The 19,108-nt window shown below is 46.0% G+C and overlaps 1 protein-coding gene across 4 annotated transcripts in view; it reads left to right on the forward strand.

The window, feature by feature from the left end:
* Adamts9 (ADAM metallopeptidase with thrombospondin type 1 motif 9) overlaps positions 1-19,108 on the forward strand; it is a 166,882-nt gene that overhangs the window by 142,578 nt on the left and 5,196 nt on the right. For all 4 annotated transcript variants that reach the window (XM_087904481.1, XM_087904483.1, XM_087904482.1 and 1 more), the window contains 3 exons: positions 65-156; positions 7,147-7,251; positions 18,780-18,874. In XM_087904481.1, coding sequence (XP_087760607.1) covers positions 65-156; positions 7,147-7,251; positions 18,780-18,869 — 287 coding nt within the window. In that variant the 3' untranslated portion in view covers positions 18,870-18,874. The remainder of the gene's footprint in view (positions 1-64; positions 157-7,146; positions 7,252-18,779; positions 18,875-19,108) is intronic.

The following is a 19,108-nucleotide window of genomic DNA, read 5'->3' on the forward strand; positions in this document are numbered from 1 at the left end:
GTCCCCTCCTTACTTCTCTCCCTGCCTTTATTTCTCTTTCTTTAACCCTTCCCCAACCCCACAGCCACTGACTTAGAGTTTGCAAGGACAAGTGAAGGACATCCTGTCCCTTTTGCCACTGCTGGGGACTGTTACAGCGCTGCCAAATGCCCACAGGTATGTCCGCAAGCCTTCCCCCATCCCGGGAACTGTCTGTTCGCCCTGCTTCAGAGGCCGCTCTGTCCGTGCGTTCCTATAGCTAGAATCTGTGTAGCTGATCATGGGGCGTCAGGCTGCATGGCGTCAAGGACCCCACAAATACTTTGGAGTCTAACCCAGGACCTTGATTTTTAAGAAATGGTCACAGCTATAGGCATGACTTCTGCATCCAGCAAGATGCATCAGGTGTCATGGTCAAGACTTATGAGCAAATCAGACGTAGGATGGCAAAGACTTGGTCCGGTAAATTATGGCTCAATAAATGAATACTGCAGTCAGTAGAATGTTGGTTAATGCTCACTGATGGACTTCCCATAAAATTCATGCTTTGTAGCATTTTCCAGTTTCTATGGTATAAATATTCTCCCCGTGACTGATTTAAACACTCACCAGCAGTATGTCACTAAATGGGAAAAGACGCACAGAATTGACTCAGAAAAATAAAAAAATCAACATAAAGCTGAGCCTGGTGGTACAGGCCTGAGAGCTCAGATCTTTGGGAGGGTAAGGCAGGAGGTTTGGAAGCTGAAAGTCTACGTGGGCTACAAAATGGGTCACAAGTCAGCTTGGCAACCAGCATTCATACACAAGAACACAGATTCAATCCCAACACCTACCCAGGCAAACCAAGACAAGAGGAGGAGAAGAAGATCATAAGTGAGTCTTAGCATACCCAATTGTCTTTATAAATTCTGAGTATTACAAACTATAGAAAAACGTACATGAAGTAACTGAAGAGAAACCGGTGTCAAAATTATAGTATGTACCATGACCCCATCTGTGTGTTTTGGGTTGTTTTTCAGGGTGCATATGTGCATTATGTGTGTATTGTGTATGTGTGTGTGGTTTATGTGTGTCATGTATGTGGTATTATGTGTGTGGTGTGTGGATGTGGATGTGTGGTGTGTGTGTATATGTAGGATATGTTGTGGGGTATGTGTTTGACGTGTGTGTGTGTGTGGTGTGTGTATGTATGTGGGTTGGTATTGTGTGTGTGTTGTATGTATGTTGTGTGTGTGGTATTGTTGTGTTATGTGTGTGGTGTGTGTGATATGTATGTATATGGTTGTGTACTGTGTGTGTGGTGTGTATAGGTATATGTGTGTGATGTATGGGTATGCACGATGTGTGGGTGTGTGTGGTGTGTACTTATGTGTTGTAGAATGGTGGTGTATGTGTATGTATGTGAGATGTGTGTGATGTATGTGTGTGCTGTGTGGGTATATATATATATATATATGGTATATATGTGTGGTATGTGTATATGTATGTGGGGTATGTTGTGCGGTGTGTGTGTGGTGTGTGTGTATGTAGGTTATGTTTGTGGTGTAGTGTGTATGTATGTATGATATATGTGTATGTATGTGGGGTGTGTTTGTGGTATGTGTGGTGTATGTGTAGTATGTGTGTATGTGGGGGGTATGTTTGTGTGTGGTGTGTGTGTGTATGTATATGGGGTATATTTGTGGTGTGGAGGAATGTGTGTGTGTGTGCTGTGTGTGTATGTATGTATGTGGGGTATGTTTGCGATGTGTATGTGTGGCATGTGTGTATGTGTGTGTGGTATATTTGTGATGTGTGTGTAGTGTGTGTATGTATGTGGGGTATATTTGTGATGTGGGGGGGTGTATGGTGTGTGTGTATCTATGTGGGGTATGTTATGGTGTCGGGGTATGTGATGTGTGGTATGTGTGTATGTATGTGGGATATGTTTGTGGTGTGTGTATGTATGTTTATGGTGTGTGTGGTGTGTGTGTATGTATGTATGTGGGGTATGTTTGTGGTGTGGGAGTGTGTGGTGTGTGTATGTATGTGGAATATGTTTGTGGTGTGTATGTGTGGTATGTGTGTGGTATGTGTGTATATGTGGGGTATATTTGTGATGTGTGTGTGGGGTGTGTGTATATGTATGTGGGGTATATTTGTGGTGTGTGTAGTAGTGTGTGTTGTAGTACTTGGAATTAAACCCAAGGCCTCTTGCATGCTAAACACCTGCTGCACAGCTGAGCTACACCACCAGCCCGTTTTCTCTTAAATTAATATTTTGAGTATTTCATGAGTACTGTGTTTACATCCTTCCAACTCTTCCCTCTCCCCTGTGCTTTTTAAAATGTGTATTGGTGGAGAAACAGTCTGGAAGGAGATTTCTTTTTAAAGTATCGTGGGGTGTTTTATGATTTTTAAATAGATAAATATTGGATCAGAGGTCTCGAGATTCATGAGGCACACACGGGCATCCTCTGGCTCCAACAATGCCAGGCCTCTAGAGCAGCAAATGAGTCGCCACTGCTTTTACATTTGCTCTGAGACAGACCACATCTTTGTTATTGGAAACTCACAATCAACCATGATATGATATTCTAAAACTCCCCTTTGCCTGGGGCTTGGGGCTCTGGAGGCCCTGATTCCATCTGTTAGTTCTACTCCAGATGGATGAAATTTGTAGAGTTTGTACCAGAAATGCAAGCTAAGCGTCTTCACCTCTTCCTGCCCATTCTACAGTCATGGGCTTCTTGCCTCTCCAAGCCTTTGGGGGAAATGCTTCATTTTCAAGTGTTAATCAGCCTGGACTAATTTTTGCAAAATGGCCAGTAGCTTTTGCAAGAAGCTTCAGCACTTGGGGCGTAGGGCAAACATGAAGACTCCTCTTCCAGACAGGAGCACATAGCTCGCTGTTTCCTTCGGTTCCTGTGAGGTCTTTACAAAGCTGCCCTTTGATTGCGCTAGGAACTGCCCACTTGTGAGTGCTCAGAAGTGTGGGCACTGGGATTGAAAGATGCATTCCGAGTCCCAGATCTTACCTCTGAAGGATGGGTGCATTTGTCCCCAACCACAGATTCATTCCAACTCACCTGAACTTTCTTCTAAGGAAACAAAGTGTTTTGTGAGCCTCAAGCTCTAGGACATCAGGAGGCATTTTAGAGGCACCACAGGGGCACCTGTAGCAGAGAGAAAAGCAGCAAAGGACACAATGGTTAAAGGGGACTTTCCTCCATCACCACGGAGTTCTAAACATTTGCAGTGCAGCTTCTTTAGAGAGTGGATAACTCCAAGCATCCCGTCAGTGCGGCTTGCATCTCAGTGGCTAAGAGGCTGACCCTGCCCTGTCCTTTTCAACTGCCTCAGGATTTTCTCCTTTCTATGGGCATATCCTTTGAGAAGTTCATTCTTCAGTAAATGAAGGGTAATTTGTTTTATTTATTTTAATAACTCAGAGCCGTGAGCTCATTGACTGAACTCTGGTAAGAAGCAAGAAGCGATTGTTAAGTAAGAAAGCTCTCTGCCTGGGAGAGGATTGCTGTTTTCCGTCAGCCTGGGTCCCTTCAGGGCTCCTTAAAAGTTCTTTGAGCACTGACTGTACTTAGGGAAAACCTGAGTTTTTCTGGGTTTTTTTTTTTTCAATTCAATATTCCATGGAAAGGTTTATAGGCAGCCTGACTGGGTGCCTCAATAGATGGCTAGAATATGATGTTTTTATCCTGATCAAGATAAACTCAGTATTGTTTCCTATGACACTGAAATCAATCACTCACCTTTATTAAGAATTTTCTGTATTTCAGCATTGTGCTTACCATTCTTGAGACATTAGCACAGGGTGTCAGTCTTCCTTCCTTCTCCTTGGGATGGAATTCTAACGTTGTCATAGCATACGCACAAATGTCTCGGGGCAGGCTGGATTTGATTTCAAGTCATCTGAATCTCTCTCTGCTGTGGCCCATGATTAACTGTGGCATCTGTGTAACTCTTCATTTCTCTCCCTCCTAAATCAAGAATCAGTAGTTACAAGTCTTTTAGGTACCAAAGACAGGACCCTAGGTGCAAATACATCCCACAACAGAGACAGGAAGACCATGAGATCTCTTCTTCTCTGGGGTACTTAGTTTTTAGAGTACCAGTCAGCTAGAATGTTTATGGAACATGCAAGCCCTTCAACCAGAAAATTCCGGAGAATGAGGAAGAGGACCTGCTGTTGCCTTCAAATGTGTCCCCCTGCTGAGAGTATGGACCTAAAAGATTACAGGGAGCATGCTCAGTCACAGAAGGCCCAGAATGTTAGGGGCACTGTGAGAACAGGAGCTAAACTGGCGGCATCTACCTCTGAGAAGGGCAGTGCCAAAGCAGACCGGGTATTGATTTTTTTAGGCATGCAGCAAGACAGAGGGAATGGGGGTAGGGGGGCAGGTGGGAGGGGGTCACTGTGTGATGTGGGACACCATGTCTGGTGGGTCCTGCCCCTCTGAGTAGCAGTGGCCATGAGGTAGTGACCAGGGGGATCTGGGCATGGCAGTCTACACATCAGCACTCTTGATACTCTGGAGGCCAAAGCAGGCCGGCACTGAGTTCCAGGCAGCCTGGGCCACACAAGGATACTTTCTCTCCAAAGTATTCTGTTTTTTTTTTCTGTTGTTGTTGCTGTTTATTTTTTTTAATTAGGAATAAAAACAAGACAAAAAAAACCAACAACAGAAAGCTGTGTGTGAAAGCTGGTGTGAAAATCCCAGCCCAAGCGTATTCACAAACGCCTAGGCTGAGGCCATTCAGTGAAAGACTTCTAACACCTACAGAGTGTAGTCATTAAAAATATCTAGTAACATCTTCTACGCTCTGCCAGGGAAGGAGCTAGGTGCAATGTGGGGAGCACAGGTTCATCCCATAACCTCCTTTATAGAGATTGGGTCTGACTAGCCCCTTTGATGGATGGGCTGGGGCAGTAAGCCCCTTGCTTACAGTCTACTGAAGGAGATGCAGGAGGGGGTGCTGTGGAACAATTCCATCTTTACCCCCAAGTTTTCTCACTCTCAACACGTTGGACCTTGAGGACCAGCCCTGGGTAACGCTCTGTGGGAGACCAGGGCTGTCCTGTTACAGGCAGTCCTGTGTGTTAAAAATGCTGCAAGATCCTCGGCCGCAGCAGGCAGCAGGCCCACAGAGCAGCCATTCCCAGACAGAGACGGCTGCCAGTCCCCAGGGGTGGCTGGTCCTAGGCGGGGAGACACATGGCGGGTGGGCTGGTCCCAGCGAGCCCAGGGGTGTGAGCAGGCGGCGGGTAGAAGTTACATGGACAGACACATCGTACAGAATAGAATCGGATATTTATTACTTAGAGGGAGAGGGGAAGAAAGAGAAGAAGAGTAGAGAGAGACAGAGAAGGGTACAGGAGAGAGGGAGCGAGCGTAAGCCAACTGGGAACAGTGAGAATCAAGATGGCAAGAGGAGGGCAGGGGTCACCGGAAGTGGGCGTGGCTTGTCTCTTAAAGTGACAATTAACCATAACACTGTGGAGTCTTTAATGTCCACCTGTCGCACATCCTCCTCCCCTGCTACCAGCTGGGATGTCTCACACTGTCTGCAGACATGGCCACATTTCCTCTGAAGACGTCTCACCCCCATTGTGACCACTGGCTGGTCACCCCATGGACAGAAACCCCCTTTCCCACGTCATGTGCCTACACCTCAGCTCCAGCCGGGCTCGCAAGTCTTAGGTGTACCTATTTAAGGAACTAGTGGGAAGAAGAACCCAGAGCCACACCTCGTCCTGGAGTTTTTTTCGGTGGCAGACTTAGGATGTGCTGTCTGCTGGGAAATTGATCAGCTGTCAGTCATTCCCTGCTGATCACTGGTATAAACAGACAAAGTGCTACTGAACCCCTCCCCTGAGTAACGATCATTAGACTGGGCACAGAAAACAAGAATCTATGATGAAACAATTAGAAAATGCAGAAACAATACTCGAATTTGGTTATAGATTCCAGTATTTCTACTAAGTATCAAACACATGGGATTTTATTATTTGTTTAGCCTAGAGTTTTATTTTTTTTAATTTCTGGCAGATTTCCCTAGGTAATGCAGACGGCCTGGATCTGACTGCCGTGCTCCGGTCTTGGTCTCCTGAGCACTGGGATCACAGACAGGGGCCGCCACACCCAGTTTATGTGTGGCTAATTAATGTATTCCTCACTACAGTGAATAAGGCAGATGTGAGCCTTACTTTTCATTTTATATGTGGACCAGCAGAGGTCTTGAGAGGCTGGGATATCTCCCTGGGATCTAAAACTGCTGAAGGAATTAACTCTTTCTTACCAGGGCTTGGTTCTGAGTGGCACCTCTCATCCTCTCTTTGCTTTAACTTTTGACATAGCTGTGGGTTCTCAGTTTGGAGGAGAAAGTAATTCTGAGAGCGTGTTCATGTTCAAACAGAACTTTCTCAGCTCGGAAATCGCCAGTGATGGAGATGGTTTGGAAAGAGAGGAGAGACAAAGACATTGCACTGGTTCCTGAGAGATAAATATCAAATCGCCCAGACCACACACCCTGGGGGCCTTTGGGAAATCTGTCCCAGGCGCAAGGCTGGGGGACAGGGACAGGAAGGGCTAGAGAGGGTGGGGATGGAAGCTTCTTCAGCAGGCCAAGCGCGCCCTCTTCTGGCTGCTATGGGGAACGAGCCTCTGCTTTGAACTCAACATCCAGCAGTGCTTGGTACACAGTGTGCTTGCTCTTCGCCCTGGGGAACTGGAAGCCCAGGAAATTTTGGCAGCTAGACCTTGTTAGAAAAATTACACTGTGGCATTTTGGTCGTGAAGGAATCTGATAATTGTGAGCAACATCAGGGAGGGTTGCTGTGCTACGGAGGCCGACTGGAGGAAGCTGTGAGAGAGGATTTAGAAGTCAGTAAGAGATGACCTGGGCGTTTACTGTGTCCTGGAGGGAGTTAATCGCCTGCAGTCCTGGGTTTCACAATCTGTAAACAGAATCTTTACCTAGAAATCATGAATGTAAAGTGTGTGGCTCTGATAGTGGAACAAGATACCTTCAACAATTAGTGGCCATCACAATTAATTAACACCCTTCTCCTTACCAACGTGCCTTTACATGTGTCGCATCTAAAGCTTTGCTTCATTTGGTATGTCTCCTGGGCTGAAAGTCTTCTGTGTTGGCCATGTGTTCCAGGGGCGCTTTAGCATCAACCTTTATGGGACCGGCCTGTCTTTAACCGAGTCTGCCAGATGGACGTCCCAAGGGAATTATGCTGTTTCGGACATCAAGAAGTCTCCGGTAAGGCTACATATTGCTTGGGGGATGGGGGATGGCCCTTGCTTTCATCTTATGAATATGGTGGCTGTGTAATATAGGAGCCAGTGTCTTTTCCCACTCTTCAAACCTTTCCTCCCCCAGAAGTGCCAGAGAGAAAATTTAGAATGTAAATAGAGACCCAAGGGAGTCTCATTGCGCCTGGTTGGAACTTTTCCCACCTAGTAAATGCTAAGCTGTCCGGGCACCTGGGAGGACTACCTAATCAAACAAGAGGCAGGAGGCCCTAGAATACACACAGCTCAAACATCTTTACTAGTCAAAGGTGTGAACCCTCACCTGTGTGAGCCTAGGAAAACGGTGTTTTGCTTTGTTCCGCTCAAAAGCAATTGCAAGCCCAACAGGAAGAGTTTATGGGGTGATAGTGTCTGGGAAGCTAGGGATACACCTGGTTTCTACGATAATCCACTTTGGGGCCACCCCGCACCCAGCGCACATGGCCTGTCAGCAACACCGGAGCATGCTGGAACGCAGGCCCTGGGACTCTGGTCGGCTGGGCCCAGTCCTGTAACTAAATGAGCCCCAAGTGGTTGACAAGCACAGCACAGCCAGAAAATCCCCCATCCTGTGTGCAGTGGAGCCATCGGGGAAGTTTAAAGGTACAGGCTGGTTCCTCTCTAAACCTCTGGGTCTCTGTCTCCACGGTGATTCTAAGAGATAGAGGGGCAGAAACTCCCCCATCCCTTACAGCCCTTCCACCAAGTTCTCAGACCAGTGCGAGAGTCCCCTGGAGACAGAGGACAGTTTCCCCACTCCTGTTCCGTTGTGCCTGAGTTGAGTCGATAAGAAAAAGGAAGCAGGTGAGGAAAGCAGATCTGAGTCCAGAATAATGCGGCCAGGTGAGCCACAGTACCTAGTTAGAGCTTCAAGGCAACTGGGGAGGCAGAGCTAGGGGTGTCTTCAGTTTAAGGCCTGCCTGGGCTACATAACCAGACTCTGTCTCTAAACCCCCACTACTACAGCTACTCTTAAGGTAAGGTAATATGTTGCTTATATAAATTCATATTTGACTGGTGGTGTCTGTGTTTTCTTTTGCTAAATTTGGCGGCCCCAAATTCAAGTGTGCTCCCTCGGGGTTAGAAGCAAAGGATGAAGCCTGTTGTGCCCCAAAGCCCCAGGATGGGGGAGGCCCCATTCCGACTTTCTCAGGAAAATGCATTTCCTGAGCCCTTTTTAAACTTCTGGAGTTCTATCTGCATCTCAAGTCCTGAGTTTGCCACCAAGCTAGTAAGGGATCACAAATCCGACTCAATGGCCGCATTGATTGCTCATGATTTAATCACAAGTACTGCCTTCCCCCCTCAGTTGAAATGGCACAGTGACCTTTGACTGCACACCGATATTACAATATTTTCTCCCTACCATTCCCCCATGACCCCAGATCTATAGATTTATTTTTTCACAAGAAATAAAATTAGTATGTTTCATTATGCTGGGTTTTTTTGACTTGTGCAATGTTTCAATGACCAAAATTCAAAACTTTAACTGTTTTAAATGTGGTTAAGTGAAATCATCTTTGTAATACATGTTGTATTATATATATGACATATATAATATACATAATTACAATTCTGCTAGACTATTTAAATACTGAAAGTTCAGCCAGTAACTAAAAATAACTAAAGGCTCTGGTGCCATCTTATGGACATGACGAGTACTGCAAGGTTGTTTCCCACCCTCTGAGAATTTAGTGTGAGTTCCTGGAGCTCAAGCAAACTGACGTCAGCAGGCTTTTCTTTCTGTCAGCCTCTCTCTCTCTCTGTCTCTCTGTCTCTCTCTCTCTCTCTCTCTCTCTCTCTCTCTCTCTCTCTCTCTCTCTCTCTCTCTCTCTCTCTCTCACTCTCTCCCTCCCCCTCCCCCCCCCCCCCCCCCCCCCCCCCCCCCGGCAGTCTAGAGCAGAGCTGCTGGTTTAGCTTTAGAGCAGCACCCCCTAGGGGTGATCCGTGGAAACGGACTTTCAGAACCGTGGTTGGGAAAAGATACAGCTCTTCCTGAAGAGCACCTCCTGCCTCCTAGACTCAGAGATCATCACAGAGAAGCAAGTGGAAGCATTGTAAGAGCCAGAAGGTGTGGACTTCTGCAGCAACTGTGTCTGAGTTGCTCTCCGCGAACTCACAGTGGCTGTGGCCATATGCGTAGCACATGCACAGGATCACAACAGCCCAAAATCCAGCATGGAGGGAGGAGGGGCTCATGAAGACCCACCCCAGCCTGAGATGCTACTGGTAGTTGATGGTTGTTGGGGAAGAATCGGTTTTCTGCAGGGATGCAGCCCTGAGAGGCTACCTATGTCCCAGCAGACAGTCCCATAGCCACACATATACAGGCAGCTGCCAACAGACTCAGTGGGTTTTAGGAAACAGAGGGAGACAACAAAGTTGGGAGGGCAGTGTGGTAGAGGGATTAGGAAGAGATTGAAAGGGAATAAATGGGGTAGGTTTGATCAGAACATAGTATAAGTGTATATAAATATTAAATAGTATTTCTTTTTCTTGGTTTTTCAAGACAGGGTTTCTCTGAATAGCCCTAGCTGTCCTGGAACTAGCTCTGTCGACTAGGCTGGCCTTGAACTCACAGAGATCCGCCTCCCTCTGCCTCCCAATTGCTAATGTTAAAGGTGTGCACCACCACTGCCTGACTAAATAGATATTTTTAAATTAAAACAAAATTGTGACGGTTATAGGAACATTAGATTTTAGTGAGAATGGTTAAATATTGGCAAGAAGCCATTGTGCCATTATTTGAAGCTGAGTCCTACAGAAGAATCAGTGTCACCCACAGGGCTTGATAAACCACAGTCAACCCCCTCCCCCGTTTTTTCCTTTTCTTTTGCCCCCTGTTCTTGGTACTGGGATCAGATGTAGGGCTTAGCACATGCTCTATAACTGACATTATAGATCATTCTTATCATTCAGATGCAGTGGTCCCCTCTTGTGCTTGGATGGCTCTCAGAAGAAGCCTGAGATCTCAGGAAGTACCAAACTCTAACTTTACTGGTTTTCCTCTGTCTGTTCATGCCTATGATGGCTTAATTTACAAATAGGGCTCAGTAAGAGATGAACTTCTAATAAAATAAAAGCAATTGTGGCAGTGTATTCTAAGCAGAGACGTGTGACTATTTGCTGTAAAACACCCTGTGCTCCCCTCATCATGTGACGGTATGACATGGGATCCCTACGAGATGACGTGAATGTGCAGGAGCTGTGACGAAGTGTCAGGCTATGTCAGAGTTCCTTGACCGCAAACCGTGATAGCAGAGCAATTGATGGACTAGCGGGATGCTCTTAGTCTCTGAGGAGCAGGAGCGTGTATGCCGTGGATACGCTGGACCAAGTGGGGTAGAGAGTGATAGTAAGAAGTTTCGTCATATTCAGAGCAGCATGGATTTTTTTTTTGAAAATGTTAGCATTTAGTTGGCCTCCCTGAGCGGAGAACCCAGGCACCTCCAACACCCTTAATCTTCTCTTCAGCGCTTCTGCTGAAAGATTTGGCTTTCACGATGGCAAACTGCTTAGGTAGCTTTCCCTTCCCCAGAACTTTGTAGTGGCCCAATCACAGGAAATCAATAATGGGTACAACTCCAGTCTTGTTCTTGGCAGCATTAACCTGGGTCTGCTCACTGACCAGCGTCCACAGTTTATCCAGGGTGACAGTTGGGTAGAAGCCCTGGTTCCTCTTTAAGTGGTAATGCTTCATACCAACTTTCCCGAAGTAACCTGGATGATGCGCGCCTCCAACATTCCCGCGTCCTCCTGGATGATTGCGATGTTTGATGTTTGCCAATGTGGCCTTTGCTCCGATGTTTGATGTTTGCCAGTGTGGCCTTGGCTCCGGGTCTTCCTCAGTCTAGATGGTATGGCGGTGGCAGAAAGGAAAGAGCGGCATGGATTTTAAAACTTAGGAATTGTTTCTTCTTGGAATTTCTATGTAGTATGTTCAAGGCACAGTTGACTGCAGATAAAAGAGAAACCCTGACAGGTCCAGGCCTTCCAGAGCTGCGCTTTGTTTGGAAACTTACAGGTTGATTCTGGACCCTCCCAACTTAAGTGGGACAGCAAGTGAGGACGGTCACCTTTTCAGGTGTCAGGTTGGCAAAGAGATACATACCTGATGATCCTCCATAGTGGACTCTGTCTAACCGGCGGCACTGCAGCCATTGGCTGTGTACTATAGGCCCTCCATCCATATAGGAGGTCCCCACACATGCAGTGTGGGTGCTCAACATTGGATTCTTGGGTTCTTGTGAAATCAGGGCAGACAATGTTATAAGTAACAGCAGCTGATGCTGCGGCATCTTTGCAGCCTGTGGCTTACTGTCCCTTTGCAGAAGCTGACTGAGGCTGCCTGCTGCAGGTTGAACCTGGGGGAGCTGTCCACACCCCACATCGGATTTCCAGGCCAGTGCTTGTTTGGAGGGTCTGATAGCTCTCACTAACTCAGCTTAGATCCCTGCATAAGGGCTAAGTGGACAGAAGCAAGACCATGGCTCAGAGGTGAGGGATGATGGACAAAGGCCACATTCTGAGCTCGAGCTCCAGGAACATTCTGGTCCCCTCAGCTCCAAATGTGCTCATGACATGAAAGGTCTCTTCAGACCTGTTTATAGTTCTGCTGTAGCCCCGCTGGCCATCTTCAGGACTGCCAAGATCTTCAGGACCAGGGTCTTTAGGACCAGGCAGCTGGAAGGGCGCCCTCTTCTGTCTGGTTGATATTGGTGCTCAGGGTGTCCCTGCCTTCCTTATGTGCTTGGGGATATTTAAGGTGCAGGGAGCCTGTTCTCTGGGACTGCCCTCTTTCAGGGATTCCTTGTACTACAGAAAGGATTGTAAATACAATAATTGCTTTATAACGTAAGGAAAGTTATATTGTGTGGAGCAAACAGGCTCTGAATTCCTTTGCAATAACAGAATTAAGAAATGAACATACATGTTTGCACATGTGTGTCCATGGTATAGTGGAATCCAGTGTATGTGTATGGATTGCCCTCCACCTTGTGGAAACCCACTAGTTACCAAGTCTCCAAAGCATTCCACAGACCTACAAAGTCTAGTTCTGTAGATTCACATTTTCTATGCATGTACATTTTAGGCTGCATGTTTCTACGGAAACCATACAGTGTTTCTGTGTCTCTTTGTATGTACATAGTTGTCTGAGGACTGTGTTTGGGAGAAAATGCATGTGCTGCGTTTTGTAGGAAGTTTCAGAAAAAGTTCATTTTGTATGTCATCTTAACCCTAGCATTTCATTTGAAGTCCTAAAATTATGTCTTTGTTAATATCTCTATGGTTTTTCTTAACAAGCCTGAGCCTCCTTCCTCTTCCACTAAAGACAGGCAAATGAGCAATACTTCCATCAAAGATAGACCCCTTACTAAACCACAGACACCAGAGTCCCAAAATCCCATCCCCTGAGAAACTTAAAGAGCTAGTGAAAACTGCAAGTACAGGCTGTGCCTGGTGAGGCACTGAGTCATTTTCCTCATTTATATGCAGCAGCTGGAGCAATCCTTAACAAAATATTTATTTAAAAGAGAATTAGACTGTAATAAAGAAATACAAACCAGAGTTTCATTACATGTCAGTGAGGGCTTCTAGCGCCTTTTTTCTCTGAAAGAAACTGTCTCCATGGCAGCCATGTTTTCTTACTGCGCAATTTTATTTTGCTTTGTTTTCAGTCTGGCAACTGCAGGGATGCTGACGTGCTAGCAGCATCTTCTGCATCCTCTGAGATTGGTATCATCATAGACAGCTCAGCTTAGCTCAACTTCGATCTGTTTTGCCTCATTTAGCAGAGTCTCATTGGAGGAGATAGTGTGACTACCATAAAGCCAATAGCAACTTTATTTTCTTTTCAATGTATTACTGCTTAGATCTTTTCTGCCAGTGAAGACAGGCTAGGATGGAGGTTCTCACAAAATTAATTTGTAAGGACATAGAGATATAGTCAACAAAGCACTATGCTCAATCCCAGGAACCCACATAAAGTAGCTGGCTGGGTGTGACAGCTCACACTTACAATCCCAGCACTGAGATGGGCGGATCCCTGGGCCTCACTGGCCAGCCGTAGCCTATTTGGTGAGTGCCAGGCAGGTAAGAGACCCTATTTCAGCAAGTGTGGAACAATACCCAAGGGTGGCCCCAGGTTCCACACATATACACAAACCACATGTGCACAGATACACACACAAGTGCCTCCATGATCGGACACAGATAACATGGTACACAGATATACTCACAAGTATCTCTGATAGCAATTTGTTAAGCACACAGGTTAGGATGAACCCTGTACCATTGGCTGATATGTGTTATTTCACTATAGAAAAGTATGAGGAGAGACCAGTTTGCCCATTTAACAGATGTTCCAGGAACCCGCGGCTTCCAGGGCTTCTTTAAAGAGGCTGATCCCAAGTCCTACAACCAAAACAAATTGGCAATGCATCGGTAATCTCAAACCCTGCAACCAAACCAAAGCAACCCATGCATCAGTAAAGAAACCATGTCAGCCGCAGACCTGAGTTCCAGAGCCTCCTCCCATGATGGACTGGGAGAGTCTGGCTCAGCTTAGCTTTGAGGATACTAAAGATGGTCCTAGATGTCCTGACGGTCACCAGCCCTCGTTCTGCTTACAGCTCCTGACTGGAGAGCCAGCGGCTGCAGGGACTACTTCCAGACCTAGCAGTCAGGAGCCAGCACCAGAGGAGTGACAGGAATCTCTTCCCATATCAGGCACACCCAAAGTCAAATGTATGAAAAATCTTAAAAGAGAGAAAGCATGTTGTTCTCTCATTTTGTTGTTAAATTGGCAGTGTTTTTCTTTCTTGGTCTCTCTTCCAGGATTCCTCCTTTCCTCCCTTAAAAAAAAAAAAGAAAGAAAAAGAAACAAAACAAAACCGAGATGGCCCATTTTTTGCAGGAGACATCCCAACTGTTCTATAGGAAGCTGGTCTTTATGACCCTTGCCCCAGTTCTGGGAATGGAGCCCACAGACATGAGGGAAAAGTGTGTGTAGATCATTCTCCCATCATGGAGAAGGCGTGGTTTACAGGGCTCACGTGGTGTGGTCAATGCAGAGCAGGGTACGGCACTGCACCGGAGCAGGGGATGTTTTCAATGTGGGAAAGCCTTAGTGAAGCTAATTAACAAGACTTTTACAACACAAAGGAGAATCTGGCTTTGTTTCTTCCATCATTCATCTCATCCATTTGATAAATGTGCGATTGGCATCACTGTTAGCCTGACACAGCCCTTGGTCTTAGACACTTCCAGTTTCAGCAAGATGCCACTTTTACATCATGGGGCTTACATTCTAGCATGAAGAAAAAGTTAAAGAAAATGATTCGGTTGCAGAGAACTGGCAGTGGACAACTGAGCCAAGACCACGTCCCAGAGGAAGCTGCCTTTGAACTGAGCTCTGATGAGTTTAGCAGGGTTGGTGAGATGTATAGGAAGCACAAAAGAGCATCTCAGCCAACGGAGAATGGCCTGTGCAAAGATCCTGTGGAGCAAGGGCGTGTAATGTCAGAACTGGGTGTGTGGCGGAGTGGCACGTGATGACTGTGCCTGGGTCCCAGCACTGACTACGAGGGACTTAGACCAGGGATCAGCAGCCCTTTTCAGTAAAGGGTCGGATAGAAAAGACTGAGGGTTTTTCAGCCAAATGGCAGGATTAGTTATATTATGTAATATATGTATGTTGTCTGAGGTTTCTGTCCTGCCCGGTTCCCACAGTCGTTAAGTCCCAAAGAAATCACACAGAGGTCTACATTCGTTATAAACTGATTGGCCCATTAGCTCAGGCTTCTTATTAACTCTTTTTTTAAAATATTTATTTATTTATTATGTATACAATATTCTGTCTGTGTGTATGCCTTCAGGTCAGAAGAGGCCACCAGACCTCATTACAGATGGTTGTGAGCCACCATGTGGTTGCTGGGAATTGAATTCAGGACCTTTGGAAGAGCAGGCAATGCCCTTAACTGCTGAGTCATCTCTCCAGCCCTCTTATTAACTCTTATAACTTATATTAGCCCATTATTCTTGTCTATGTTAGCCACGTGGCTCGGTACCTTATTCAACAAAGCAGTCACATCTTACTTCTTCTGTGTCTGGGTCATAACTGCAGTCTGTTCTTCCCTCTTCCCAGCATTCTCGCTGCCTCACCTCTGCTTCCTGCCTGGTCCCCCTGCCTATACTTCCTGCCTGACTACTGGCCAATCAGCATTTTATTAAAAATAATACAAGTGACAGGATAAAAGACCATTGTCCCACAGCGTATGTATATATATCAAGAGAGTACAGACATGCACAAAGATGTTATTAGTGGGGCCAATCAGCATTTTATTAAAAATAATACAAGTGACAGGATAAAAGACCATTGTCCCACAGCGTATGTATATATATCAAGAGAGTACAGACATGCACAGAGATGTTATTAGTGGGGCCGGAGAGATGGCGCAGTGACTAGAGCGCTTATTGCTCTTGCAGAGGACCCAGGTTTCATTCCTAGAACACACGGGGGGGGGGGGGGTGGCGGGGGGGGGAGTCACCATCTCTGACTCCAGTCCCAGGGCATCTGCCCTCTTCTGGTCTCTCAGATGTATGTGCTTATGTGCACACGCATTCACAAATCTTTTTTAAAATGTTACTGGTTGAATCCTAAATATACTAATAACTGAGTAGCGTTTTTTAACACAAATCTACTAAGGGAGGAATTTCTCCAATATTGGAGCAAGAAAGCATTTGGTCTCACTAATGTTTTCTATTATCAAGATTTATGGTAAACATTTGATCACTGGTGATGACGAAAATGAAGTTTTGTTTCATGTTGCTAAATGCCTTTTTATGTAAACAGATGTTGCCAAACACAATTACCTGTTACCTGTTCACAACTATCCAATTTTAATCAAGCATGCTCATGTTTGGCCGGTCTTGATACAATTTTCCCAGAGTTTTCTTTTGATGTTGGCTAGTGTAAAACGTGTGTTGATTTGTTTATATATGTACTCCTGCCTACCTGAGCAGTACTCACCAGATGTGTGTAGGTACCCCAGGAGGCTCACAGGCGTCAGGGTCCTTGGAGCTGAAGTTAGAGGCAGTGTGAGCTGCCTGGCGTGGGTGCTGGGAACCAAGTCTGGGTTCTCTTCAGGAGCAGTGAGCATTCTTAACTGCTGAGCCATCTCTCTAGCACCATGATACCTGCTTTTTCAAGGAATCATTTGCAGCTGAAAATTACATGGAAGCTTCTTGTTAAATAACCTAGTTAAATGGATTTTGAAATATGAAGGTTCTTTTCTCCTCACATTAAAGTCCAGACCACACTGTAGGGTCTGCAGTTTGTGCTCAGGAAACACAATCACGGTGAGTGTGTGCGGGATAGAGATGCATGCAGCTCCTTATTATAACTGGTGATGGTCGAGGAAGAATGCTTAACATCACTTATTATGTAAGCAACATTACTTTAACATAGTATAAGTTTTTCCTGTAAGGGTCATTTTCCTCGGCTATAGGGTAAGTTTCTTAAGGACTATTACAGACTTGGTGGCAAAGCTAATGTTCAAAGCCACTAAAGGTTCACTTGTAATGACAGGGAACAGCTTTTATTCTCATCTCTGACTTCACAAAACTTACTCAAAATATTGACTGATGCTAAGTCCTTACACTCCCGCACAACGGGATGAGTCGAGTGTTTAGGCTCTAGGTCTCACCAAAGCTAATCCTAGAACTGGGTGGTGAGGATGGATGCAGTGATGTGACCAGCTGCTCACCCTCCAGCTACCCCTGCCTTCCCCCATGTGACTCTCAAACTGCAGCCCAAAATAAACCCATTCTCCTCCCTTAAGCTGCTTTTGTGAGGGCTTCTGTCGGTGAGAAAAGTAACTGATAGAACATCTCCGTGAGCGGTTCAGTCCCTCTGCTCTGGTTCTCTCTCAGCCTCTTGGAGTCTGTTCAGCAGAGGCAGTGTACAGGCGTCCAGTTTCCGCAGAACGAGTGTTGCCTCCTCAAATAAACAGTAAGATCTGTTGACTCATCGAGCCAGAGGAAAACTAGACAAAGTGATCTATCTGCCTTTCTCTTAACTGACTGCTGCCCTGCCTCCCATTCCCAAGGACTCGCAAGAACCCCTTCTGCTTGCCAAGGGGCTGATTTTCTCAGGCCTGTTCATTTCCTCTCAAACTGCTTCTTCGGTTCTTGCTGTTAAACCAAACATAATGAACTCAGTGGGTAAATTATTTTTGTTATTTTGCTAATAGTTGAGCCACATGGAATGTACTTATTCTCACTTTCCATGGTTGTGAACCAAGTATGCAGTGTTGATAGCCTATCTTAAATTTTCCACATTCTGACCACTGCTTCCTCCAACGTTGGAAACATTGTAACAAGTGCTCAGTGCGGTGATATCAGTGTATGTTTTCTTCCTTAAACACCCATGTGCTGCCACAACGTGATAAATGCAGTCATCTGCCACCTAAACTTGGTCCCAGAACACTCACGCGCCCCTGTGTATTAAAAGCAGAACATTGAAAACCCACTGTTCTCATCTTTTTCTTGATTATCACGGTGAGGCAGGCTGGTGGCATGTTAGTCACTTGTCCCATTGCTGTGACAAAATACACAGCAGAAGCAACCGGAAGGAGGATGGGTTTCCTCCTCCTTGGTCTCAGGGTGCAGGCCATCATGGTGAGAAAGCATGGTAGCAGGAGCAGGACAGCAACCACATAGCATCCACGGTCAGAAAGCCAAAAGATGGATGGGGAACACTTCATGCTTTCTGGTTCTTCCGGGCTTTGGTTCAGTCTAAGCTCTGAGCCAGTATGTAGAGTGCTGCTACCCTCCTCTGGACCACGTCCAGAATTGCCTTTCTAGGTGACTCTAAAACCCAGACAAGCTGACAGTGAAGATTCGCCCTTGCAACTGTAGTATGAAAATGTTATGATTTCTCGATACACCTCAGCCTCGCAAGAGCTGAGTTGCGCGGCTGGGATTCACGGTGTATTGGGCAGCAGCACGGAGCGACAAACTACTCTTTTCTCTTATGACAGCGTGAAAGCAGCTATAGGCGGCAGGCACATAAATGATGCTGACCGTGCCAGAATTTGAATTTTCAGATGTCAGGATATACTAGTCTAGGTTTGATTTTTCTCGACTACATAGTAAAGTCAAAACTAGCCAGGCATGGAGATGTATACCTTTAATCTCAAACTCTGGGAAGCTGAGGTCAGCCTGGGATACATAGCAAAACCCTTGCTTTGTTTCAGACAAACCAGGAAGGTAAAAACCACTCTAGCTTATAGGTCAACCACAGCCAAACGGTAGGTGTCTGGATTTAATCGGTGAGCCTCGTCTGCCGGCCTATGCAATTAGACCAGTTTGGGTGTGATGAGTTTCATTTCAACACTTATTATGGGTACAGGGATTCATTTCCCTCAAAACCAGTTACAAGTCCCCGAAATCTCTAACCTCACAAGTCATCTAAGGTGATGTGTGTTTTTGCAGGATGGTACCCGGGTTGTAGGGAAATGTGGCGGTTACTGTGGGAAGTGCACTCCATCCTCGGGCACTGGCCTGGAAGTGCGGGTTTCATAACTAAGGTAAGTGCCCCCCCCCCTTCATCTGACTCTGTAGCTTAATGATGAGCAGATAAGAGTGAGTGTCCTTTCCTCCAGACAGGGCTACTGTCGAACAAGAAGCTGACCCAATAATAACATTCTTCCTTATCTGACTTTCTGTGCCTGAGGCATCTCTCCCTCACTCTTGAACCCAAGTCTCAGGCCTCAGACATTAGTTCCTCTGTATTGCCTGTTGAAAACCTGCCCGCTAGCCTT

Source organism: Myodes glareolus, chromosome 3 (genome assembly GCF_982192425.1).
Source record: "Myodes glareolus chromosome 3, mMyoGla1.1, whole genome shotgun sequence".
NCBI classification, from domain to species: Eukaryota; Metazoa; Chordata; class Mammalia; order Rodentia; family Cricetidae; genus Myodes; species Myodes glareolus.